At 58.1% G+C, this 27,497-nt stretch overlaps 1 protein-coding gene across 1 annotated transcript in view; it reads right to left on the minus strand.

The window, feature by feature from the left end:
* Positions 1–27,497, minus strand: part of FAM20C (FAM20C golgi associated secretory pathway kinase) — a 63,313-nt gene that overhangs the window by 4,553 nt on the left and 31,263 nt on the right. Inside the window, exons 7-8 of the mRNA XM_029945771.1 lie at positions 6,261–6,353; positions 4,893–5,008 (exon numbers count right to left, since the gene is read on the minus strand). Of these exons, the coding sequence (XP_029801631.1) occupies positions 4,893–5,008; positions 6,261–6,353 (209 nt within the window). The remainder of the gene's footprint in view (positions 1–4,892; positions 5,009–6,260; positions 6,354–27,497) is intronic.

Below are 27,497 nucleotides of genomic sequence, written 5' to 3' on the forward strand. Positions count from 1 at the left end.
ACAGATCCATCCAGAAACAGTGGTGGTTCGGGGGCTGGGGGAGGCAAGAGCTGCGGGTGACCGCCGACAGGGATGGGTTCCTTTCTGGGGCGAGGATGGCGTCTGGGACCGTCAGAGATGTACTAAAAACCACCGAATGGCACACTTCAAAATGAGGAATTTCATGAAGCAATAGCATGGGGCCAATGGAATTCAGTTTAACCAACGTGCATGGCATATTACTTATAGAAACAGAGTAAAATGTCCTGGGCGGCTTGTTGCCAAAAAATGATGATGGATTTCACAGTACGTGAATCATGTCTTGATGAAACAAGTAATCTATAGGGTGGACACTTCTCGCCACCCTGGGCAGTTACCTGCCGCTGGGCAGGGGCGCGATGGCACTTGTGTGTGTATTTACTGATAGGCTCTTGTGCTGAGTAACTTTGTCTGTTTGGTGGAGAAACGGTCAGGAGCCTGGGTGTGCAGCGGACAGAGCCACAGGCACCAAGCACAAGCCTCCTCCCATCTGCGAACATGGCCAGTTCCCCAGACGAGGGGTCTGCTTTCCTGCTGCTGTGCACCTTGCCACGTGACAGTCACGAGACCCCGGGGTCTCAGGGCCACGGGCTCTCGCTGCCCATGGAATCACGGGCCCTTCGAACCATAGTCTCCGTGCTGGCCGCACACAGCAGGTCTCCACCTAATTCACCTGCCTCTCTCTTCCTCCCCCGACTTCATGACCCCAGGTCCGATGCTGGTAAATGCTGTGAGGACAATCTGGGAAAGATCAGTCTGCGGCCTACCCCATACACAATGCAGCCTTCACCACGGCAGCAGCTCCACTTTGAGGAGGAAAACCTTTATCTGATCCTGTTGGTTGGAGGCCTGGGATTTGCTAATCTAAGAGCCCAAGCTGGCTTTAGATGGCTTCATGCTCAGAGAGAGAGGCGTTTCTTGAGTGCACAGCATCTTCCTCATCAGAGATCCAAATCTGGTTTCCAAAGGAGGGTGAGGCCTGGAATGCTTCCCAGGGGTGTGAAATCAGTGTGGTGCTTCTCTGCCTCGTGCCTCAGTTTCCCCACCTGAATGAGGGCCTCAGCAGTGCCTGCTCAGGGGCCGGGTGTTAAACAGGGAATGCGGGTAAGATAGATGTCTAATGCCGCATCAGAGGCCAGGACAGGGGAGCAGTCGCTAGTCACCCCTGCACTTGGACGGGGTCGGGGAGGGGGAGGAAGGGGCATGAGCCCTTTGTCATCTCAGTGATGACACCTCAGCAGGTGGTGAGGAGGAAGTGGGGGCCAGAGTCAACCCAGGAGAACTGGCTTCCCAGCCACTCTGGGGCCAACCCCTTCCTGACACTAGGGACCTGGGGGAAGATGGGCTGGCTTCCCAGCCACTCTGGGGCCAACCCCTTCCTGACACTAGGGACCTGGGGGAAGATGGGCTGGCTTCCCAGACACTCTGGGGCCATCCCCTCTACTTCCGCCGACTCCGGGGATCTGGGGGAAGACAGGCGGCCCCAGCCTGGTCTCCATCGAGCCGGGAAGCTTGCGGCACCAATGAGTCCCCTCTACCCGAGGCTTGAGTGCTGAGACCCAGGGTGTGCAGGGCGGGACAGAGGGCCCAAAAGATCAGGATACTAACCGTCCTTATCCCATCTGGACGGATCTGAGGTGTGGGCAGCTCTCAGGTGGGGCTGGGATGCCACCATCACTCAGGAGTGGCCTGAAGGTGCCTGGGCGCAGTTCTGGGAACCCTCTCACCCTCCGTGTGCGTTTGAACTGGACGTTGTGTCCGCAGTGTGTGGGCAGAGGCCTTGTGTCCACCCCGCCAGGCCCAGGCCCGCATAGCTGGGAAACAAGTCACTTTAAGGTGCGGGAGCAGGAGGGGCTCCCGGAGCCGCTCACAGTCTGTGTCCTGTCCTGGAAGTGTTTATGTAGTGGGTGCACTTTGTAGAAACCCACAGATGTATGAACCTTCCAGCACGTATGAGATGTGTCCATGGAGATTTACTGAAAAGCACAAAGTCTTTTGTGGGGCTCAGCACAACGGGATCTGACCCAGCCTGCCCCGCACTGTTGTTTGGTGGGGGCACTTAGCTGTCCTCCTGAAAGAAGATGAATCTGCTTAGACTAGTCGACTCTGTCTTTTGTTTATGGGAAGGACCCACACCCCCTCCCCCACCACGGGTGGGACTTCTGTGCTGGGATCCTGGACGCTGTTGGCCCCACGGCCCCCACGAGAGCCCACGCAAAGCTGCCACATGCTGTGGTGAGCACGTCGAGGCCCAGGAGCAGGGTTCCTGCAGGAAGGCTGCTGTGCACCAAGAAAGCAAAGTATAGAAAGTTCTTGCTTCATTTTCCTTTCTCGACATTTCAAACTCCAGTTCCTCCACTTCATTTTTGGCAGGTTACTCAGTCTGCTCTCGGTGGTGCCCACTGCCAGACGACCTGGTAGATGACATGGGGCGCATCCCCCCAGAGGGACAGGACCCTGACATAAAGAGCAACACGTGGATACCATGCAGCCATGTGGGTGGACCTCAGAACAGTGCCATTGAGTGACAGAAGACAGACGAAAGCACACACCGTGAGCCACCCCCACTGTGCAAAACCGTAGGAAAAACCACAGAAACCTTCAGACACAGAAAGCACTTAGCGCTGTCAGGGGCACGGGGCCAGGTGGGACAGGGCCAGTTCATCGTTTCTCTGCTTGTGAGAACTCCTTGAACTTTGCACTTGGATTCTGTCCACATGACGTCAATCATACCTCAACAGAACCACTTAAAATGGGGACAGGGTGAGGAAACAATCCCCCCCCCACAGTCTGGCTAAGAATAAAACATGGCCTCCTGTAACAGGTGCATAGCAGTGCCTGGCAAACCACAGGTACCCAATAATGCACACGTTCCCTTTTGTGTAGTAGAATTGCCTAGAACATTCCCTGCTGTGTGATGACAGAGGTGGAGGACACAGAGCTGGTGGCACAGGCCCTGCCAGCAGCAGCAGCCCCGTCTGAGGGGCTGAGGCTGCCCATGTGGGGACAAACCTGTTTCAGGCTGAGGGGACATTATCGGGTCTGAGTGCCCCCCTTGCAACGTGCTCTCAGCAGCCACAGGCATTTCTGGCCCCTTCTGCCAGTACTATGACAGTGTTTCAGTGGGTTCTGGGATGAAGACTTCAGAACTCGTCCAGGACAGAGGTATAGAGCATCCGTCTAATGGGCAAGGTCACTGGCGATTGACAGACTGGGTGATTGGCACGGTGGGGCCGGGCATGTTTCATCTTAATTTTTGAACACAGAGTGACACTGCTAGAAATGCTGCAATGAGAATTGTAAAGACCACTGACAAGGCGCAGTGGCTGCCTGGTATTCCTGCGGGCGTGGCTCGGGTCCCATGGGCATGGCCCGGGTGGTGTGGGCATATCCAGCCTGGACTCAGAGGGGTCATCGCCACGTGGGGCAGCATGGGAGGCTGACAGCGCAGGTGCTGGGGATGCCCAGGCTGGAGGACGAGAGACCCCAGAGCCTCTGCCGGGCTACGTGGACGAAGAGCTCACTGTCTCGGGTGGTGCGGGAGGGAGATTCCAGCAGAAAGCCCTAGAACCCAAGGTTGGGAGGCAGATGTCCATCCTTGGAAAAGAAGGACCTTTCCAGCAGCTCAGGGCACGCACACAGGAGCCGATGAGCTCCCTGTCACTGGGGGCGTCCAAGTGGCAGCCGCGGGCAGCCTTAGACCAGGCTGACGCAGGAGCCCTCCAAGACCCCACCGCTTTGGCTTCTGGTCATGAGGTGAGATGCTGCCGGCCCAGGGGTAGGGGCGCATCCCTCCCGCCTCTGGGGGCTTTCTGCCCTACTTTCCTCTTACTCTTGGGCTCTGACAGCAGGAGCCCTGCGTATGTGCTGAGCAGTGGGTGACTCACAGGGAGCCTAATTGAGTCACAGGTCGCGCCCTGGCAAATCTGCGGAGCAGTGGAGGAAACTTCCGCCCTGAACAAGCAGGTGGAGCCTTGTCCCAGTGCACCAGGGATGCAGCCGATGACTGGCCCCATGTGGGTTTCACGCGCTTGGATAAGAGACGGGCCGCCTGCATGGCCGAGGCTTCTCAGAGGAAAGCCAGGAGGCCCTGTCTCGGGGTGGGTCTCTTGTCACCACACTCCACTTCGCTGCCATCATCGGGATACCCAGCACCTTCCAGAACTCAATAGGAGGTAGAAGGTGTCCCTGCCCTCAGGCCCTGCAAGCAGGAGGTGCTCAGCTCGGGGCCTGGCTCAAAGGAAGTGCTCACAGGGCTGCACAGACAGAGCGAGGAGCCCTGAATGCCACATGAAAAGCTCCTGGGCCAGTTGATCCGATAGGGTACGAGTTTGTGTGTGCATCTGAGACTGGGGACATGAAGTCCCCAAGGGTTTTATGAACGTCAGCACAGCTCTGTCTCTAGCACATGCCACGCACAGGCCCCAGTGGTGGCCCTTGAGGCCGCTGCCCCACTCACCCCACTGCTGAGCCGAGGGAGGAGGAAGGCCTTGCTGGGGGGCGTCTCAATCTGGGGGAACATTCAGAGAAGAGAGTCTCCTCTGGCCGGACTGCCTGGAGGAGACTCTCTGGAGAGGTGGAGATTTTTCAAAAATGAACTCATTTTGCCTTTAAAACAAACGAATGATAGGCAGGACCTCTGTGCCTGGCCCAGGGGATCGCCCAGGGACGACGACGTGGCCATCTCTGGCAGCCTTTTAACACTGATGTAGACACAGCCGATGTGGACAGGGCTGCCCACAGGCGGTCCCGTGGAGGCGGTGGCTGGCCTGCGAGACAGGTCTTTATCTTTTTCTCCTCCTCCTTCATACAAGTAACCAAGCTTACAGTTCTGTGTGCAGTCAGCAAGGCAGGGGCCCCCGAGGGCAGGTTACCTGGAGAGATGAAGAAGGTTCTCCACAGCTTCTTGTCTCTTGTGACGTCCCGGATTTCTTTGGTCATGTTGACCATCCTGCCGGCCACCGGCGGGACCCGGCGGAAGTCCAGGATCCTGGCGGGAAAGTGATAGGAAGGGCCCTCACCTCTGTGTCCTGACCCAAGCTTGGCCTGTGTGGAGGAACACTCTGGTCTCCGAGGCCCGCTAGGCCCACCTCTAGGGCCCATGGCTCTGCCTGGTGCCATCGGCCACCAGTAAATACGGGCCCCTTGAGGACCGGAGTGGGTGGTGCCTACTTCCCCGCACCGGCCTGCCAGTGCCTGGCCCTCTGGGCTCAGGTCAGAGCAGCTTTCAATCAGCCACTTTCAACAGGACCCTTCTGTGCCGTGCTGCATCGCTCATGGAGATGGGATGCCAGGGCCCGTGGCCGCCTCTGGGGGCAGGTGGCTGGCACAAGAATGTGAGGGCCTTGTACGCCTCCGCCCTCCACCTGCTACACACGCCATCCTGTCATAAACAGCCCCCACCTTCCGACCAAGGAGCCCTCATCGGCCTCGGCAACTGTTCCTTTCACAGGAAGGCCTTTCTCTGGGTTCAGGCTGCACAGTCGTTGAAATTGTTGAAAATCTGACTTGGGGTTTCTGGGGTCCCTAGACAAGATTATTGGTCTTTAAAAAACAAAGCAAAACAGGCTTTGCAAACGGTGTGCATCTGAGTCCCCCAGTGTATAGGGTCTGGGGTGGAGCCCGGGACTCTGCATTCTAACCAGTCAGGGCGACCTCAATGCTGAGGCCTAGGACGCACCCTAAGCTGGAGGGGCAGTTGGGGACGCCTCTCCCTTAGACTCTTGGAACTGATTCCAGAGCCAGGCCCATGGCTCTCCCTGAGAGGCATCTCCCACATGGCCCCCCAACATCACCTGCCCACCACCCTAGCAACAAGGGGCCACGGGAACCCAAAGAGGAATGCACATCGTGTCTGGTAGAGCCAGCCCGGAAGACAGGCAATGGAGGAGCAGGTGTCCCTTGGTGTCACTGTGGCCCCAGAGGTTACACCCTGAAGCACCCTGGGTTAAAATTCCTAGCATTCATACTCCTTTCCTCTCTTCTCTTATGTTATTCCCAATGGGTCATGTCTGCCCTGATCAGCTGCCCCCAGGATCTCCCGTCCGGCACGGTTTTGGGGGGCGGGGCCTGGGCCGCCGAGGAGTGGTGCCCAGCATGGGCTGGGGCTTACCCCGCCTCAGTTTTCCCGTCTGTACAGCAGCGCTAATTATAGGCGCCACCCCTCAGCAGGGTGTTGGGGGGGCTCATTGGGCTCACTGGCACACAGTGCTCAGACCCGGGATGCCACTGGGAGGGCTCACCTGTCCAGGTGGAAGGCGGCAATCTCTGCATTGTGCCGCTCGTAGTCCGAGAAATAAAAGAAGTCCGGGGGTGTCTCCTGCTCCCTCGTCTGCCTGGAGAAAACAGGATGAAACCGAGGCTTGTCTCTGGGAAGCCCTCCAGCAGAGGGCGCAGCTGGCTCTTCCCGGCAAAACGAGGGCTGCCTGACTTGCAAGTGTGTTCTGAACCGGCTGTTCTCGTCATCCTTAAAAGTCAGCTTATATAAACATAAGTCACACCTTATTTATTTATTTTAATAGCGTATTTATTTTGAGCGAGTACAAGTGCGAGTGAGGGAGGGGCAGAGAGAGAGAGAGAGAGAATCCCAAGCAGGCTCCATGTTGTCAGTAGAGAGCCTGGCGTGGGGTTTGAACTCAGGAACTGAGATGGTGATCTGAGCTGAAATCTGACGCTTAGCTGACTGAGCCACTCAGGCCGCCCATCCGTGACACTTTATAAGTAATAAATATTTAAATTGCAACACTTCCCAGGTATCTTATGACTTTCTACAGTTTGCTCATGAGGCTGTTACCATCCCTTGCACCTGCAGGTGCAAACAGAGGTGATGGGTGCCCCCAGAGCCACCTTTAGTGACCTCTTTCTGGGAGTGTGAAATCTGCCAACTAGGGGTCTTCACCACAGGAATCGGCAGACTCTCTAATCAGGATTTTCATCCACGAGGGAGCTGGTTATTAAATACTGATCAGCCCACCACCAGGTCCGTGTCACTAGATCCTCCAGAGAGGCAGATGGCCAAAGTCAGCCCCCTGCCCCTGAGTCCAGGGAGCATGTGGATGGCAGAGGTACCACGGGCACCCCAGGAATCACCCCTGCACAGGATAAGGTGGCTTCCCGGCACGTGAGCTGGGGGCCAGGCTCAGGCTGCACACATTGTCCCTCCCCCTGCTCTCAGCCTCCTACCAGCTCCCCCGCCCAGACAGTGTCCCACTGCGGGGACGTGAGGGAGTCTGGGAAGCTTCTTTGGGGCAACCTGGGGGACCCCGTTCTGAAGTCTAAAGAGGTGGTCCATTTTCCAGTGTCCCAGCCGGGCACCTGCCGTTTCGGACTGCACAGTCTGCCTCCTCCCATTCCCCAGCGTCAGCTCCCTCTGCCCCCTGCCCCTCTCCTGAGCTGAGTGAGGGCCATCTGCTCTTTCCAACTTGTCTCCTGGTACTCTGCTCTGCTCTCTTTGCTGTTACTGTTCCATCTTCCTGGAATAAGCTTCCTCTCATGTCCCTCAATAGCTGAGTTAGCACTCCCAAATGTGTGTCCCACCCACCCAGGTCCAGGGCCTTCTAGCACCAAAGTAGTCCTCAGAGAGGTTGGAGTTTGGGTAACATGCCTATTAGACCCTTCTGGGGTATCAACAGTGCGTATTCCCACCACAAAGGCCCTGATAAGGCCTGCAGCCACTCTGTTTCTTAGCACTACACCAATTACAGGACCCATTTTTTTTTTTGTAATACATTACCACGTTCTGAACTTTTGGGAACTGCTGGTTGAAGCCGATAATGCAAGCCATTTCAAACCACTGCTCAAAGTTTTCCTTCACAAAACTTTCCTGATGCCATAGTGAGGCTCACCCTGGACCCTCCCAGACTGGTGAGCAGACAGGAGGGGTGTGTTTGGAGCAGTGCTGTGGGTCACCCCGGAGAGCCAGAGCCCAGCCCCAGATGCTAACCCTAACCAGCAGCGTGTGTGATGGGCTGAGCACAGCAGTGCAGCCTCTGGCCGGCCGTGTGTGCAGCCTTGACATGGCCCTGACCCTCCCTGGCTTCCATGTGTCCACCCAGGGAGACAAAGGAACTCCAGGACGCCTTGGCTCTGACATCCACACCCCACAGTGAGCTCCCTGAAGGAGTCACACGTGATGCTTCTTCCCAGCTGAGGGACAGGAAATCACACAGGACTCTATAGTCTCTACAGGCGAACATCATTCTATAAACACAGATACTGAGCAGACGCCTGGGGAGGAGGGATACTGGCCAATCGTGTTTGACCTCAGCCAGCAGGAAATTTCCAACATCACGTCAGAGCAGAAATGCTCCCTGCATTAGACCCAGGCCTCTTCTGTGCCCCTGCACACACTGTCTGGACAATGGACGTGGACAATGTCTGCAGGAAAGTGTCCACCTTCCAGGCTGGGAGCAGGGACTCACTCAGCCCTCAACTCCGTAAGAATTCACCAGATGTCAGGGGCCTTCTCCGTGCCGGGCAGGGACAATCACATGTGACCTGGCCAGTAAGGTGGAGGCTTGAATGAGACTCCAGCCCTAGGAGGCCCACTTGGGGGCTAGGCAGCACGGACCTCCCCACCCTTGGGGGCCAACAGTCCTCACCCTTTCCAGGGGCTGTGAGTCCAGGGAGGGGCAGACCCAGTAACACCCTGAGGGTCAGTGAGGGCAGAGCCCGGAGTTCTGACTGCCTGCTACAGGCCACGTGTGCACACTGGTGTAGACACACACACACACACACACACACACACACACACACACACACACATACACACACACACTCGCAGGCACCTCTCGCCATAACAGGGCTGTCAGAAGGGTCTCAGAAAGAAGTAGGGCCCGGCCCATTGCCTTTTCTCTGGCACGGCCGGGCAGGGTGGCTGCGAAGGAGCCATGGGTGGCGTGAAAAGATAGTTTGGGTTCATTGCATTTGCAGCGGAAGAGACACTAGGCTCCAGGCAGAGATGTGTGACTGGCATGAATCCAGTCACATGCACATCCCATCACTGTTGCACTGCTGTTGGGCTGGCACCAGCGGGCAGTCACACTAGGCCCACCCCAGCCTCTGTGGCCAGGCCTTGGCTCCTATGTCCTCAGCCCCAAGGCCTTCTGGCTGTGGGGAGAGGCCCTAAGGGTGGGTGAGGCAGGGGCCACAGGGTGCTGGCCAGGCTCAACCTCCCTGGCCATGCCCCTCATCACCCCACATCCATGGCACCCACCTCCAGCACAGGACTACTGCCAGCAGAAACCTCCCGGCCCTCTGCAGCTCTGCTCTCCTCTGTCCTTACCCCTGCTGCTCCATCAGCAGACCACTCCTAGCCCCAGCCCCCAGGCCTTCCCCACCTCTGCACCTTTCCCTGTGCTGGGCTCTCCACCTGCACTTGCCTCCAACATCCTTCCCAAGATGTGTCCCAACCCTCCAAGGGCTTTCCTTGGCAGCCTGGCAGGCCTTCCCTGGCATAGGCCTTCCACTGAGGAGCTTAACACTGCCACCCTGGACCACAGTTGGCAGGGTCTGGGGACAGGAGTGCCTAGCCAAGCACCTGCTTTAGAATAGGTGTGCAGTAAGCAATGGAAGCACTGATGGAGGAAGGACAGCAAAGGGGCACAAATCGGTCCACGGCCTTGAGCCCTTCCCATCCTCATTTCTTCAATTTGTACCATTATCATCATCATCAGCATCACAATCTGCATCATCATCTCCATTACCACCATCACTATTATCATCAGCATCACCACAACCACCACCATCTCCATTACCACCACCACCATCTTCACCATTATCATCCTCTCCATCATCATCACCATCACCATCATCATCACCATCACCACCATTATCATCCCCATCTCCATTATCACCACCATCACCATCATTATTACCATCACTGCCATTATCATCTCCATCATCATCATCACCATCACCACCATTATCATCACCATCTCCATTATCACCACCATCATCTTCACCATCATCATCATCTCCATCATCATCATCATCACCACCATCACGGCATGGTCACTCCCAGGTCCACTACCCCTAACCCATACTGACCCCTTATTGCCTTACAGTGGCTTGACCTGTACTGCTAACAAGTGAGCATTTCTATTTGCCAACATTTTGGCTTCCGTTCATTTCTCCCTCACTCCAGCCTACTTCTCTCATCAGGTGAGACATGTGACAAGCAGGTGGCTCAGAGCCCTGCTACTCCAGGAAGAGCCCAGCCACTTCCTGGAAGCTCTGTGACCAGGTTCTGGAACAGTTCCTGGTTCCCTCACGTCTCCCGCCCCAGTTTCCAGTGACCTCTGTCCTCAGGCTCTTTCCACAAAGAGGCAACTCTTTCCTGCAGCCCCAAGGCCACAGACAAGCCTTCTGCCTGGCTGTCCTGGCTTCCAAACACCCCTTCTGCAGAATGACCCTGGAAATGCAGATATGGTGATGAAGTGCTTTCTGTCTGTGTGCTTGGTGACTCTTCACTCCCAAGAGGCTCCGAGGTGCTCCCAGGACCTCTGCTCTGTGCCTGTGGATGTGTGAGCTACCCGTGAGGGATTTCAAGGCCCTCGGGCTATAAGCAGCTCGGGAAGGGGTCCTAGCTTAACCTGTCTTGATAAGGGTCGAGCTGGGCACTCAGGAACACCTGAAGATAAGAGGGGCAGGCAGGGTGGGAGGTGGGCTCCGGGGTGCACCTCTCCAGTCATTTGTTTTAGACAGAGCGCCCTTGGGGGGTGCCGAAGGTGCCTAGGTCAGGCCTGCGCAGACCTGGCTCTCCATCGCCAGCTACAAGGGCCGAGCCAGTGTGCTAGACCTCCAGACCCTCAGTTTCTCCAACTGTAAAGTGGGGATAGTTCTGTGCGTCTCCCTCCCTGCAAGGAGAACAGGGCCTGCCCCAGCTCCTGTTGTCCGAGTGGTCAGCGCCCACACACAGGCCGAGAGTTTAGAGCAGGAAGAGTGGCAGGAAGAGGCCCAGACTCTGGTGAGGGTGCTCATGAGGGACAGGGCTGGTTCCCTCACTGGTCTGTGCTGAAATCAGCGAGTGATCCAGCCAGCAGTAATGGCCGGAGAAGCACAGGGGCTGGCCGGCCAGTCGTCCAAGCGCATGCCTTCTGCTGAGGTGACAGGAGCCGCAGCCCAGCGCCTGCAGGCTGTCCTTCCCAGCCGGTCCCTGCCCGAAGGAAAGGACAGGGGTCTCAGAGCTGCTGCGCTCTCTGCAGGGGGCCGTTTGCTCTTCTCAGGGCTGGGCTGCAGCATGGGAGTTGGACAGGGCCCCTCTGGCTGGGGGGGGTGGGGCCTGCTGCCTCCTGGGCTTCTCCAGGGAGTGGTGTGGTGGACCCACCCATTTGGGGGAAGCACTTCAGAAAAGTACTGAACTCATTGCACCCGGCCGGAGGCCGCACTCAGCGCACCCAGCCCCGGCCAGCCTCTCTTCCTCCAGGTGCTGTGATGGAGGTGGAGCCCGGGTGTGGAGGGCAGGCCAAGGGCATGGCCTGCCCAGGGCTCTGGGCTTCTTCCTGGGGTGTGGGCCATGAAACGTGGAAAGGAGATGCTATCAGACGCTGTGGGGTTGGGGGGTTGGCTCAGCACCCACGGCCTGTGCCTGCCCTGAAGATAGGAGGAGAGACTGGGCGGCTGATGCCACAACACCAGGGAGTCACTGTCCTCTCCTGCAGACTGGGTGGGCAGGGGTGGGCCGCAGCCCTTCTGAGGGGCTCAGGGGCGAGAGGAGCTCCCAGTCTGGCCACCCTTCCCACCCTGCCTCCATGGAGTCATGCCCCGCCCCCATGAGCCTCAAGGTCAGAGTGGGCCCCACCTGGCCCCGGGCAGGCCTGAGCATGCCAGGGAGACTGTTTCAGGGAAGGGGCTGGTCCTAGGGCAGCCCCCAGGGGTAAGCTCAGCACTCTGTCCCCTTCAAGCCCAAGCTGGCTAAAGCTTGGCAAGGGGCTGCTTGAGACCAGTTCTTGGTGCCTACAGTTTCACATTCCCTCTCTCCTTCCCCTCTCCAAACCCCTTCCTTTAGAAGCACTTACTTCCCTTAGCTTGGAAGGAAGGACTTTTTTTTTTCAATTTTTAATTATTTTTGAGAGACAAAGACAGCATGATCAGGGGAGGGTCACAGAGAGAGGGAGACACAGAATTGGAAGCAGGCTCTAGGCTCTGAGTTGTCAGCACAGAGCCTGATGCGGGGCTCGAACCCACAAACCATGAGACCCTGACCTGAGCCGAAGCTGGACGCTTAACCGACTGAGCCTCCCAGGTGCCCCAGAAGGAAGGACTTTATACTACAGTGAGGATGACTATTACGTTGGCCTCTCCCAGGAAATATGTGGTCTGAATCTCCTTCCATGGCAAAAGGGACTTTGCAGTTATGATTAAGTTCTTGACCTTGACACAGGGAGATTGTTCTGTATGTCATCCCAAGGGTCCTTAGGAGAAGGAGACACAGGGAGATCCGACTGTGGATGAAGCTACATGGTGGCTTCCGAGAGGGAGGCTGGGGGAAGAATCTGTGTCCCTGCCTCCTCCAGCGTCTGGAGGCCACCTGCATTCCTCGGCATGGACACATGTTCTCCCCCAGAGCCTCTAGCAGGAGCAGCCTGCAGGTCCCTTTCCCATTCTGACCCCCTAAAGGCACGAGAACACATTTGTGTTGGTTTAAGCCACTAACTTTGAGATCATCTGCCGCAGCCGTGCAGGGAACGGATACAGGACCTTTGGCAACACCCGTCGGGGGAGGGGCAGGGTGAGGTGGCAGCTTCGGGAAGGTTGTGAAATGCCATCTACTTCCTCAGATCCGGTCATGCCCTCACGACTACGTGTAGTAGACTAAGACCCGACGAAGAGCATTTTGAGAGAAAAGGTATCTCTGTTTTCACAGAAGCTAGAGAGTCAGAGTCTGTAAGAACCACAGGAGCCCCCTGAGGCCATGACCCGTCCTCAATTTAATGACAAGGACATCTGAGGTCAGGAAGGGGAAGAGGCATGTGCAGAACCACTCTGCTGGAAATGGCAGGTCCTGGGATCTCTCTTCAGGCCCCCAAAGTCAGGCCCCAGCTGGCCCTGTACGTCTGCGTTTCCTCCCAGACCAGAACCACCTCTGGACACTGGAGCCACGGGCGTAGAGCCAGGTTAGGTCCAGGGTCCCTCAGGGCCACTGGGAGGCTGTGTGCAGGCCTAGAGACCTCATGCAGGAACCGTTCCCGGGGCCCCAAAAAGGTCCTGCTCCCAGGGTGGGCCCCCTCCACAAGTGTGATTTCCACACCACTGCGCCGTGGTCCGCCCTGTCCCTGGTCACCACCGTGGTCCACCCCCTCCCCAGTCCCCACTGCTGTGATTTCCACATCCCCACGCCATGGTCCACCCCCTCCCTGGTCACCACTGCCACTATTAACATCTCAATGTTCCTTAAGTTGTTGGGAAACAGAAATCTTGTGCTTGGTTAAAAATAGAGGAAGTTGGCAGCTTTTCACTGAAGCCTGTGGGGGAAGAAAAGCCAACGCGCACCAGCTCCTTGTGGGCGCTGGGTGCCCTGCTGAGCAGCCTGTGTGGACTCACAGCAGCCTGGGAAGCGTCCCCGCCCACAGCCTGGTGACAGCCAATTAGCGAGGTCTCAGCTGGGACAGAAGGGCCTGGCTCAGGGCCCACAGCCTTGCTTCAACCCGGCGGCACCCCAGAAAGGCTCTCTCATGCCAGGCGGGGTGGCAGGGGCTGGGCCGTGTTCTCCCCTCTGACACCTGAGGACAGCAGCTGGCCGAGCAGGGTCTGCCTGCACCCCTCCCTCCACTGTTCAAGGCCGATGGGCAGGGCAAGCCCACAGCCCCCTCAGAGCAGCGCAGCAGGTGAGGCTGAGCAGGGGCGAAGCCTCCGGGAGCAGCAGGGGCCCTGAGTCCTTCTCACTGCAGCTGCCATGCTGCTGGGCTGGCTGAGGGGAGGAGGCATCTGGTCCCACTCTGGGGGGGTGGGAGGGGACGGTGCCTGCCTGGTCGGTGGGTTCCGCACGGCAGAGAAGGGGGCTCAGGCCAGTCGAATGGGACCAACAGCCAGCTGTCAGTTTAGACTCCGAAGGAGAGCAGCTGTGTGACTGCTCCGACCCCCTGGGCCACAGACGCTGTCACACAGCTGTTTCAGGCATCATGGTCAGAGCTAAGGGCCCCCACCACCCTGGGATCCCTGAGTGCAGGTGGGAAACGGAGGCCCAGACAGAACCACACGTAAACCTTCCGTGTGTCACTTCGAGACAGGAGAAGGGGAAGACACGGCCTTAGAGGCCATAGGAGAAGCTGCCAGGCCGCACGCCCACAGGCTGCACTGTGCGCACGGCAACGCCGCGCACGCACATGGGGCTCCCGGGTGCTGGGCTCGCCGCTCAGTCTGTCACATGAATAGGGCTCTCCGCCAGCACCCTCACCGGTGTGGCTGCTGGGGGAGTCCCTCTGGGACCTTCTGCCCCAAGGGGTCCCATCCAGGCGTGTCCATCAGCACCCACCCACTGGTGCCACTCCTGCTTGCCCCCAGGCCTCCACTGCCCCCCCGCTTGCCCCCCATATCACAATGCAGCCCCACTGCCACCCAAATCCCACTTCTCGCCACCTGTCCATCGCGCAGAACTTGAGGGAGCCTGTGTGTGGCTGCGCAGGCCCTTTGCATTCGCTCTGGTCCCCCCAATGCTCAGGCCCTTGACCATCTTTACTTTTTTTTTTTTTTTGGAGAGGGAAAGAGAGTTCATGTGCAAGTCGGGGAGGGGCAGAGGGAGAGAGAGACTCCAAGCAGGTTCCATCATGCCCCTTGTGGAGCCAGACTCAGGGCTCAGTCTCACACCGTAAGATGATGACCTGAGCTGGAATCGAGAGTGGGATGCTCAATGGACTGAACCCCCCAGATGGCCAGCCATCTTTCCAAATGAAGAGACTTGGCCCCACTCACACCGAGGCAGGAGCTGGCCAGCCACAGCCCGTGGGACAGATCAGCCTGTCACCTGACCATGGAAGCAGTTTCATTGGGGCAGCCCCATCGCTCTCTCTGGTTCCTCTTCCCTCCCATGAGGACACCTGGGGCTGCACTCAGGGCCCACCTGGAGAATCCAGGGTGACCCCCTCATGTTCAGGCTCCTGTGCCCCGGGGCTGACACCCTGGGGGAAGAGGCCATAGAAGGGACGGGCGCTAGTTCCCATTTTCAGGGTGACCACAGGAGGCGAAACACAGATAAGGTGAACCCTCTCCTTTCTTCCAGATGCACAGCGGGTCACTGACTCACCAAATGAAGGTGCAGAAGCAAAAATTAGCCTTTCTCTCCTGGGTAATCTTCCCATCACTCACACAGCAGAAAACCACCGCCTTGTCATTAAAGAGATATATTAAGCTGTTTAATACCAGGTTTTTGGCTGGCAGAGTTTTAGAAGGAGAGAGAAGGGCCTCTGCCTGGCAGCTAACTTCAGTGTGACCTTTCAGCCCTATAACCCACTGTCCGTATTTCTTGCTAATTTTGGTGTCACCTGCCCTGGCCCCACATGAGTGTGGGGGGATCTGTTTGTTTGGTAAAAATGCCTGTCTTCCTCAAACCCTCGGGCACCTGTTTATCCAGCTGGTCTTTAGTGACGGACAGCAGTCTGGGTCTGACCCACGTTGTTCGAGCTACAACAGCAAGTTCTGGCTGCAGAGAGGACATGGTCCCTGGGGCTTGGCTGCTTCCCCACCAGTGCCCATTAAGCCGGTCCCTGCTCACCACGCCTGCAGCGGTGGATGCCAGGGAAGCCTGGAGAGTGGAGAGGCCCCAGTGCGGACCTGTCATGGGCTGAGGGTCCCTGCATAGACTGTGCCTAGCAGAAGACACACTCAGAGGCCTTCAGCCCTGGGAAGTATGCCTGTCCCACAGTACTTGGAGGTGTGAAGGTTACACTTCTAATCCAGACATGGAGACAGGCCCAAGGACTGGTCTTGGTGGGGTCCGGCAGGGAGCGTTTGTGGGCTGCAGGGCTGAGGGCCTGGCTGTGCCCTTGGGCTGCTCAGTCTCCGGGCTCTGGTCCGGTCTGGCCAGGCGCCTGGTTCCGGGGTGAGTGGACCTAGGGAGGGACCTGTACGATTCCAGGACTTCGGCTTGTCCAGGTGGCCACCTAGGCCCTGACAGGGTCCTGGGCTGGCCTGCCTGAGTGGGGCACTGTCTTCGGGGCCCGAGCTGGTCTTGACAGAGGAGGTGGCATGTGAGCTGCTGAGGGGGCTGAGCTATCGCACAGCCAGCCCCTGGCAGACACCCTGAGCGTAGAGCAGGACGTGGTGCTTTCTGAGCCTGGCCACTGAGCTCTCCTCTGCAGAAGCCACAGGGCAGGAGGCACTACGCCAAGATGGGGCCCAGCGCGGGGCCCTCTACCGTCCTGTTCTCTGGTTTTGGCAGAATTTCTGTGATCCCCATGGGCCTCATGAGGGGCACAGCCAGTAGACGGTTCCCTTGTAGCCCTCTGTTCCTTGGGCACAGACCTGCACATGCTCCAGCCTTGGCCTTAATGCCACAGTGACCTGTGCCATCCAGGGGCTGTAGGAGCCTCCGGACCTGCAGCCCCTGCCCCTCCCACAGGCCTCCTGAAGGCGGGCTGCTCAAGAGAGAAGTCACACGTTTGGTTGGGTGAGGATATTCACACTCTTAGGGCCAACTCTGTGAAAACCAACTGCCACGCGATTCCAAGATTTGTGACTGTAAAGAAAACCCGAAGTCCTTTCCATTTAAAAATAGTTGCAATAACTTAGACGCGTCTTCAAAAGTGGGGGGTGGAGGGGAACGATGTGCTTGAAAGATGGAGATGTCCGTGCTTTAAACACCCTCCTGCCAGCGCATCCGTGTTCGCGGGTGTGCCTGGGCAGGAGGCGGCACAGCTCGGCCAGGTGCCGGCATCTGTGTAGTGAAGCCCCGTGGCTCGTCGCTCTTTCCAAGGTGACGGGACAGATGCCACCGCACCCCTGATCTAAGCAGCCTGAACACTCAGCACCCACGGGGCTGCTGTGGTGCTGGTTTTTCTCCCGTCAGAAAACAAACTAATCCAAACAGTGGGGGCTTGTGTCCCAGCACATTATCCGAGGGTCTTTTAAGGAGATGTGGAGTCTGCAAAACATCCTTCTGAGGAATGACAAACAGCGGACTTGAGACAGAGCCCGACTTCCATTTCCTTCCCGGCACAAGGAACACGAAGATCGTAGTTTCTTCTCTCCTAGTTTTCCCTCTTTCAAGACAATTCGAATGGTGGCCCATGCGCTGGCGGGCGCCCTGGAGAGCAGGATAACCAGAGAAAAGTACGGAAAGACACTCCCAATATTGCTGTTTGGAAGAACATTTTGGGGGGAAAATGACTTGCTTGTTTGCCTTCAAACAAAGGGAATGATCTTTCCCAGAAGCCTGAGGACATGCGTGCTGTATCACGAGCCCGGTGTGTGGCCTGAGGGGGGTCCCCGCATGGACTTTATCTTCCCATCTGCACAACCGGCGCAGCGGCCCCAGTGCGGAACTGCACTCCCTAAAGGTGTTGTTCAGTTTTTACCGTTTATTCCTTTTTCTGCCACATTCTCTTGCAACTGTTTGAGAATTGTTAATAATTTTGTTTCCTTTTTATTTTGTTAAGCAAAGGAATTCCCAGCTGCCCTGTGAGAGCAGGCGAAGACAGGTACCGTCTGTGGTCACAGCCTGAATTGATGCAGTCTTGGCTCATGGTCACTCGTGGGGACTTGGGGGTAGCTGGAGTGATTTCAGCTGCTGGAGAGGCCTGGCTGTTCTGAGTCCATTGAGAGGGTGACCGGCACGAACAGGGCCACACACAGAGCCACAGAGCGACAGTCGCTCGGGTCCTGGCGTCCTGCAGCTGTGCAGTTGCCGAGCCTCCAGGGGTCCCTCTGTGGATGCGGTGGCCCCGAGGGTTGAGACAGTCCTCAGCGTGCACGCCCGTCTGAGTTGCTCCCAGGCTTCGGGCCTCTCGCAAGGGCTGTGCCGTGTTCTCCAAGGGGACAGTGCCAAGCCGGCCTCTCCCGTGGGCAGAGCAGGTCACTGTGTCCTCCACAGCTGTGTGTGGGGACTCTAGGGTCCCAGGTTTGCAGCATAACGAAGCCTGGGTGGGTGAGGGAGAAGACCCATCTCCACGGCCCCACACGGGGCTCCTGGCCACATTCCATGCAGATCCGGAGACCCCACTCTGTCCTCAAGGGTGCTTCTCAAGCTGACTGAATGCAGCTTGCTCTCAGTGCGGTGGAACTCAGTGTGGGCAGCTGCCTTCCGAGGTGCTGCTGGGCAAGGGGCCCAGGGCAGACGCTGGCTGCTCTAGGCCCCAGGGGTCTCGGCGGTTTGGCCTCCTGTGGGCTGCCCGGGCTCCAGAGCTGCCTGGGAAGACCCAGGAGAGTCTCTCGAAAGCCTGTTTCAGGTTGTTACTTATTTGTTTTTCAGTTAATAGGGTTTATTTTGGGGGGACTCTAAACATAACTCAGGAAGCCGGAGACGGCCCCGGTGCCCCGTCCCAGGGGCCTGTAAGGTAAACGGCCGCACGCACTGTGGTGTCTGCTTGTCACTCCCAGGGGCTCCGGAGGCACGAGGGCTGCATGCTCTATGTACAGTCACACTCCCAAGGCGCCTGGCGGGAGGTGGTCTCACGGCTGCCGGCACCAAGTGACTCAGACACCAGGTGCTGCTCAGACCCCTCGGGAGCCCACCGGCCCCTCCCTGCTGGGCCATACTCATAAGTCCATTGAGTCATCCATTCGTTCCACTTCATTCATTCATTCTGTGCACCTACTATGCGGTGGGTGCTGCAGATACAGCATGGAGATACGACCTGGGCCTGCCCCATGGAGCTCATGGTCTAGCGGCGAACAGACGGCCATCAGAGGCTGACCCTGGGCGAGCAGCAGATGTTGGCGTTGCATTGGGGGAGGGGTGAATTCTCAATGGCTCCGGCTGACAACGGGATGCCTGTTAGTCCCCCACGTGATGGCCAAGCCCCCAGTGTCACATGCGGTCTGCATAGGAGCCTGGGTCGCTGTTCAAATAGGAGCCACCAGCCAACAACCAGCCAGGGAGGAGCTGGTCCTACTACTCGCTGAGCCTGACGGGGGGCGGTGCCAGTACTGACTCCCCGTGTGCCCACTTGCATGTGCATGTGCACGCGCGTACACACACGAGTACACATGCACACCTGCTCTCACGGAGGGCTGCTCTCCCTGCCTTGAATGGCCTCCCTGAGCCCCCCTCCACTCCCCCCTCTGCAGCCAGCTGGTGAGACCCCTGCCCAGAGCCCGGCCCCAGGGGCTCAGATCCTCTTTGGGGGGAGCATCAGGAGCAATCTGACTGGTCTCGGTCTGCCACTCAGGCCCCTGGGGGGGGTGTCGAGCCTTTCATTTCCCAGTGTCCATCTGCTCCCCAATCAGGACTTTCTTGAGTGTTCCCAGAACTCAGGGGCCCTGGTGGCAGGCTGCTCTGGAGACGGCCAGCAGTGCTGGGCTGCTTGGGACCCTCACCCCCTCCTTCCTCACCACCAGGACCCGGGACCCACCTGCCCTGTGCCCTCAGGGATGTGCCCCACACCGGTACCTCCTGCCCACTGCTCACACTGTTCTGGAAGCTTCCTCAGAAGCCCCTCAGGTCACCGCCTGATCCTCTCCCAGTGCAACCCCTCAGGTCGTCACGTGACCCTCGACCCAGCACACCCCCTCAGATCCCAGTATGACCCAAGTCGCAGCCGACCTCCAGAGGCCCCCACACACCCTGGGCTCTGGCCACACCCCAAACCGTCTTTCCACGGCGCCTTTCTTGGCCAATGCCTCCTCCCCCGAAGAAGCTCGGATCACATATCTGCCCCATTCCAGCCACGGGGTGACTGCTCCGTGCTAGGACCCGAGGGGCTTTGTCCGGGTGCAGTGGGCACATTGCCCCACCGTCCTGGGCTCTCCTGTCCTGCGGCCCCAGCTGTGGCACTCGGGGAGTCCCACGGGAAATGGGCTGACTGTCATGAAACCTCGCTCTCTGCTCAGGGTGCTCCTAAGGGTCAGCAGGGAGCCCCCCGTGCAGGAGCACCGCACTCCTCAAGGAGGAGCCCAAAGCTGCACTCAGCTCCTGTAGCAGGGAGGCCACCGGGATACCTGCTCCGGGTCTCCAGCTTACCCTGCTCTTCCTTGGCCTCTCCATACCTGTGCAGGCCACCAGCCTCAGACGGGACCACAGGCGGCCACTGCTGGAATGTTCTGTCCTAGACCTTCACGTGTCTGGTTCTCACCTTACCATCCAGGCCTCAGCTTACCCACCACCTCCTGCCCTGTGGCCCAGAGCTGCGTCTGCATGCAGTAGGCACTCTAACAGTGCCTGGGAGAGGAACCCTACAAACACAAGCAGAGGGGCCTGTCGCTAAAACATCTCTGTCACCTTGTCCCGTGGAATCTTCTCCGGACGCAGCCTCTGACTTTTGGTGTCTCACTAGAATGCAGGCTCCCTGCCAGCCTGGACCTTATGCCTCCTGTTCAGGGGCCTGGGGTAGGCACCAGATAGGAAGTCAGAAGTAAGCTGGGCTGGTGGGCATGCAGGAGAGGACGGGTTGACCCCCAGGACTTGGGCCTGTGGCAGAGACACAGGCTCCCACAGCTTCTTGGCAGGTGGGCCACGGTCGGACTGACGCAGGCCTGGCTGTCCATGGGGAGGGTGCTGGCGCTCCAGGCAGCCAGTCAGAACGAGGGTGGGACTCGGGCTTGGAGACTGGCCTACGCGGAGCATGGACACAAAGCACTCCTTGTTCATGTCCAGTCAGGCCCAGGCCTCTGCTGGCTCCACACCCAGTGACTGGCTCTTGGGCAATCAGTTTGCCTTCGGGGCCTGGGTCAGGGCACCAGCAGAAAGAAAACATGAATTATTCATCAAGAGGATGACAAATCCTTGGAAACTCCCAACTGCTCACTCACTAGGCCTCAAAATCTTATTTCCCCAAGCCTTAGTATGTAGGGCATGTGCCTTGAAATCCCCCTGCATCCAGGAAGAACTCCTATTCACCCTTTGAAACCCGGCTCAAAGGTCTTCTCCCAAGGTTGTTTGGCAGCCAAGACTCCTTTCCTGCCCTCCCACTTTGTATGGCCTCGTCTGTGGTCCTGCCTGGGTCCGTGCCTGGGTCCATGCCCAGGTCCGTCCATAAGGCAGCCCGAGCCCTCACCTCTGGGAGCTGTTTCAGCCCATGCCAGCCGCCTGGCACCATGAGCACAGGGCAGGACAAGACCACAGGTTCTCTACAATCAGTGCCTCCTTCTCAGGATCACCTGTTTCCAGAACCTCCCCTGCTGTCCACACAGCCTCACCTGAGGGGTTCTGGGCTTGCACGCGCTCGATGCCGCTGCAGCTCGCCTGCCCGCCAGAGCCACCCCAGGTCACCGCTGGGCCCAGGGTCACAGCGATCGGGGAGGAAGCCTGTGGCCCCAGTGAGGTCCGCCCAGCACAGCCCGGTGGCTTTGCTCTTTGATCTTCCTGCCTGAGGAAGAGCTTTGTTCGGGGGGCATCTGCTGTGCTGTGCGCCTGCCCCTCCAGCTACTCTGGTGGGGCCCTGGGGAGCCTGCGCTTCATGTCCTGGCCATGCTGCCCCTTCGGTGATCCTCAGGGCAGCCTGGTTCCTTTCTGAGTTCACAAACCTATGAGACATGGGCGGGGCCAGGCCCCCTGCCAGTGCCCATCAGCTCCCCAGCCCCACTCCCAGCCCTGCCAAGCAGGAAGCACTGGCTTAGCAGCTCCAGTATGGATGAGTGACCAGCCCCACGCTGGTGTGTGAACCCCTTTCCCAGAAGAGAACACGGAGGCCCGGGAGACTGCCCACAGTGGCCCCATCTAGCTGCGGGTCTGGACGGGAGCCGCAAGGCTCATCTGATGGCAGCACTGAAGGACACTCAACACTGGAGATGTTGTTTGAGGTACACACTTGTAGCTGGCAGGGAGGTGGGCCGTGGGACCTCACACACAGCACAAAGTGACATCGTAACCGTCAGACTTGCCCAGAAAATGCATCTTAGCTGTTCCCACTGGATTGCAGCGTGAACCTATCAGATCAGCACGTCGTGCCCCTTGAACTTCCACGATATCATAATAGCTGGTGCTACTGCGGTGAAACAGGAAATTAAACAGTGAGGCCGCCAGGGTCCTCCCTCCAGAGAGGACCTCTACGGCCCTGGGTGGTTGTGAAAACAAAACAAAACAGAACAAAACAAAATAAAAACACAAGTTTTCACGAGGCCTCTTGTGAAAGTGGTAAATGGAAACAGCCTGCACGGTTTCACGCTTGAAGAAGGAGACTGGGGTCCTGAGTGGTCGTAACGCTTGGCCACAGGCCGGCCGCCTGGGGACCATGGAGAACCCACTATGGCCTCTCTGCCTCCGCAGGCCCATGGGACAGAGGGGAAAGCCAGTGCCTCTTGTGAAAGACACCTCCCTGCATCAGATAGCCGCTACACGGACGTGACCTCAGGACGTCCGGCCATCCTTTTGGGAATCCCTGCTCCACGACAGCCCAGGGCAGTGTACCCCCTGCACACTGAGGAGCTCAGGCTGCCCGGGGGCCTCATGCTGCAGCCACACAGGGAGGCCCAGCGAGGGCCAGGGGCTGCTTAGGACCTGCCCAGAGGAAAGGCAAGCACAGGAAAAGGGCCCTGAGCAGGGTGCCTGTCTGGGAGTCTGGCCCCTGGTCAGACACTGGTCACGTGGGAGGCCTGCAGGTTGATGGGGGAGGGGGTGCGGTCTGTCATCAGTCTCCAGCGTGTGGTACCCTGTGTGGCCCCAGAGCCCCTGGGAAAGTTGACGCTAAGCTTGAGAGTCTCCTAGCCAAATCTGCTCAGCCCAAAAGAGATGAACTGGCCCCATAGCCCCTTGGGCCCTCAGCTTCTGGGGGAGGCACCTGGCCTGCGGCCCAGAGCAGGGCCAAGGTCATGGGGAATGGGCCTTCAGACCAAGGTCAAAATCATAGAGGGGGCCCTGCTTGCTGGCTGGTGCCTCCTGCCCTCAGTACACACCCTGCCTGGTGGACCACGTGTGGTCAGAGCAGGAGGGAGGCTCCCAGATCTGTGTTTAGAGACTCTGTCTCCGCCTGAACATTCTTCCACAGCTGCCTGTTTATGCATCTTGATTGCTTAGGAATTCCTGGGCCTCAAGCAGCTGTTTAAGGACAGTTTCTCTGGGTCACACACACACACATACACACACACACACACTCACACAATTTCCATTCTTTGCAAAGAAAACCAGATGGCTGGTTCATAGGCACTGCAGCACACATTGGACACGCGGCTGAGCTTCAGCTCCAGCCACTGGGCCAAGGCTTGGCCCTGCGAAGAACAGGTAAACCAAGGCAGACAAGACATAATGGGCTAAAGGCCCTTCCCTGTGCTCCATAAACACAGATAAACAGCAAACAGGAGATGAACTGGAGTACTTAGGTCTCCTCCCCATGTGTGGTGCCTCCAGAAATCTGCTGGCACAGAGGGTGGCAGAGTGGGTGCCTCCCTGAGCGACAGCCTGGCCCCAGCAAGGTGGGACTCAGGTCTCCCACGACAGCCCGGCTCCAGCCCCATGCTGCCTGAAGGGCCAGGATCTGGCGTCCAGGACCCTGAACCAAACCCCTGGCCGGATGCCCTTCCCTGTTGATATTTAAACCCTCTGGGTCCTCAGTTTCCTCCTCCTTGGAGGGGAGTTGGCAATAAAAATAAAGCGTACCTCTGTGATTGGGAAGGTCAAATGACTTGGTGCGAGTGACACAGTTGCCAGCTGTCCGTCACCGGCTCTTTCATTGGCCAGAGCAGAGACCGAAACCCCTGGCAGACATGCAGAGAGGGGCAAGTGGCCTTCTCCCAGGCAAGGTCAGAACCCAGCATGGCAGCCTCGGACACATGCTCTTGCTGCATCCACCTTGACACATGACCGAGAAGAGGGAAGAGAGGCAGCTGGTGGGAGAAGCGGCCACGTGCTCCCGTGCAGGGATAGTCCCCACCACTGAGTGTCAGTTCTGCACAGAGATGTGTGCACAGAGTTGGCCCTGATGTTATCCAGTGATTCTCCCAAACCCAGGGAGCCTCCTGCCCTCCAAGGCGAGGGGAGTGGGGGACCCATGGGCAGACCTTGGGACCAACGTGTTCACCTCCTGTGACTTCTCCAGGCTGTGTGGACAACCTCTTGCCAGCCTTTGAGTCTCCTGCGCAGCCCCCAGGGCAAGCCCAGACATGGGTGTCCAGCCCAGGCACCTCCTGGGAACCTCGTCCTGGGCTGCTGGCTCACAGACCACTGTGTGGCCTCTGGAGGCTCCGGCAAGACCTCCTACAGCCAACCACAGCCCCACCCTGCGACCAAGCACTTCACTCTGGGTACCTTCCACCCCCAAACCAGGTTCCTCCAAAAATACAAGCCTGGTCACAGCAGCGTAGAGCTCCATGCACAGCAGGACCAGGGGAGGCTGTCTATGTGCAGCTACTGGGTTTTACCAACACTTACGGTATTTGTTCCTGGTCTAATCTAACCTCTCAACACAGAGAAAAAGAGGTCCCATGATGGTTGGAGGGTGAATTGACAAACATTGGAGATGCAGACTCTTTACTACCTTTCCTCTCCCTGAGAGGAGGTGATAGTGGTGAACATGGAGGATGTGCTTACCCGGTGCCCTAATGGGTGAATCGTGCCCCCAAAAGATAGGTTGTAGTCCTGACCCTGGCACCGTGAACCTCCCGCGTCCTAACCTGGGACCCGCAAACCTCCTGAGCCCTGACCCTAGGACCGTGTACCTCCTGGGTCCTGACTCTGGGACTTGTGAACCTGACCTTATTTGGAAGTAGGGACTCTGCAGACATGATGGCTATGTTGAGGTCACTCTGGGGCAGGGTGAGCCACAATGCAGGGACTGGTGTCCTCACAGAGGAGGGGAATGGGACAGAAAATAAACGTCTGTTATTTCGGCTGCCTGGTTCGTGGTGCTTTGCTGTGGGCCCAGGACACGGCACGGGTGTGTGCGCTGCTGCAGGACTCTGCTGCAACCAAGTGAGGAGTGAAGACATTCTGCTGGCACTGGGGACAGCTGTGGTCCCGTGCTGGCACACGCCAGCCTTGAGGTCTGAGGGGGACACGTGTGGGCAGCACAGACAGCAGCCCGGCTATGCTGAGGTCAGTTATCTGCATGGCTTGTTCCTCCCCACCTTGTGCTAGCCAGGGGACTTGGGTGATCTCGGTGTCCTTGGGCATGTCCCCTGCCACCCTGAGCTTCGGTCTGCTCCTCCACGAAGAGGCCTGGTGGGAGGGTAAAGTGGCCCCCTCAGGGTGTCTGTGGCACTTATGTAAGATACCTTGTGCTGGGCTTGGTGCAGGGCTCTGACTCCACACCTATGACCTCAACCCCGCCCACCTTGAGGCACAGCGTGCTTCCTTTGGAGAACTTTCCATCTTCCCATTGGATCTCCCCAAGCCTTGCGTGTCAGTCACGAAGCCAGACTTCGAATGCTGCGTCCCAGAGCTCTCGGGTTTCCTCTTTCCCCTGTCTCTCGTAAGCAGGGCCGACCCTGGAGGGTACCAGGGACCCTAATCATAGCATTGATGGTATCACTCTTGCTGCTGACATCGCTTTTCCCTAAGAAGCTACAACGTGTGTCAGGTAGCTGCCCTTCCCCAGGCCTCTGGGGACACTTTTGATCCTAAACCGCACACAGACTCAGGTGTTTGGGGTCCATGTCCACGTCACAGTTGGGCTCCAAAGTGGAGGGGCAGGGCTGGTTACGACGGCTCCTCACGCCAGCCTCACCAGGTGCTGGGTGGCCGCAGCAGAAACGAGTCCACACTCGGTTCCAGCCTGCCTGCAGTGGCACCAGATAGTCACCTTCCCTGGCGTATTTGCTGGTGAACCCAGAATGGCCTGTAGCACTCAGAAGTGATTGCACGGCTCAGGTGAGCTCTGGGGAGGAAGTGGCCCGCCACTTCCCAGCTCTCCCACCAAACCTATCCCCCAGCTCATGCCAGCCATCCACCTCTTTCCTCTCGAGACTCAGAGGGACCCTCGGCCTCTCGGAACCCAGCCTCCGACAGTACCGAGGAACCAAAGCCCAGAGAGGAGGATGAGGGTGTGCAAGGTCACATGGCAATCGGCCCACGTGGCAGCCTGTCATCCTCAGTGCTCCAGGCCGCCGCTCGCACCCATCCGCCGGAGCCCCCGTCCCCGGGTCAGAACACTTCGCCAACCCTGACCCTGAATCTGCACCGCCATCTCTGCTCTGACGCCCAGTGACGCCTTCCCCTTCCCCTCCCTCCCCACCTGCAGGACTCTGCCAACAGCATCCACCCTCTCCTCTCTCTCTCTCTCTCTCTCTCTCTCTCTCTCTCTCTCTCTCTCTCTCTCGGGTCTCCTGGCCTGGCGTGATCGACTGGGCCTCACACTCAGGCCTCAGCCAGAGATACCGTCTGAAAGCCTTCCAGCTGCCTACCCTGTGCCAGTCAGCCCTGGTCATGCTCAACGGCAAGGGTAGCTGCTCACGTGCTCGTGTCTGCGCTGTTTGCCCCTGCCCCCATCTGCTCTGTGCACATGCAGGGCGCCACTATGAGCCAGCCCCCGGTTCCGGGGCCACTGTGGTCGAGCAGACCCTGCTCTCTGTCCCGTCTGAGTAGCTGGAGAGTGGGCTCTGCATGGAGTGTGCGTCTGAGGCTCCGTGGCGTGTGTGGGAAGGCCTTGAGCGTGTCTGCTGGGAGGTGGTCACAGCCAGTGTCATGGGCCTGCCTGGAAGGCTCCTTTTCCAGAAGCAGGTGGAAGTTTGTTCCAATACGCTGCACCCTCCGGTGTGTCCACCTCAGTCCACCCCCCCGTTGCCAAACCACCGGCTGCTTGAAGCTGCCTTTGGGACACGTGGTGGCTGCGGCCACGCCTGCTGGCTCCGAGGACGTGCCTGCCCGGCACGCTCAGCCACACACCTCACCCGCATCACTGCTTATGAATGAACTGTTTCGATATTAAACTGTAAACACTACACTAAAAGCACAGGCACCACCAAAATAGATAGACAGGAGCGCCTGGGTGGCTCGGAGTGTCAGTCGTCCGACTTCTGGTTTTGGTTCAGGTCACGATCTCACAGTTCGTGAGTTTGAGCCCCATGTCGGGCTCTGCCCTGACAGTGTGGAGCCTGGTTGGGATTCTCTCTACTTCCCTTTGCTCTCCCTGGCTCTGTCTCTCTCTCTCTCTCAAAATAATAAATAAACTTAAAAACAAAAACAAAAACTCTTGTGCTTTAAAGGGTACCACATACATGATGAGGGTCTTGTGCTCAAAATACATAAAGAATGCTTATAACTTACTAACAAAAAAGACACCCCAGCTGAAAAGTGGCAGATTTATAGAGACATTTCTCCAAAGAAGATCCACAAATGGCTCACAAGGACACGTAAAGATGCCTGGCATCACGAATCATCAGGAAAATGCAAGTCTGCGCCACGAGGAGACACCCCCAGGGGGTCCAGAATCAGACAGATAGATGATAACAGGCCAGGA

The sequence above is a fragment of the Suricata suricatta genome, chromosome 8 (genome assembly GCF_006229205.1).
Source record: "Suricata suricatta isolate VVHF042 chromosome 8, meerkat_22Aug2017_6uvM2_HiC, whole genome shotgun sequence".
NCBI lineage: Eukaryota > Metazoa > Chordata > Mammalia > Carnivora > Herpestidae > Suricata > Suricata suricatta.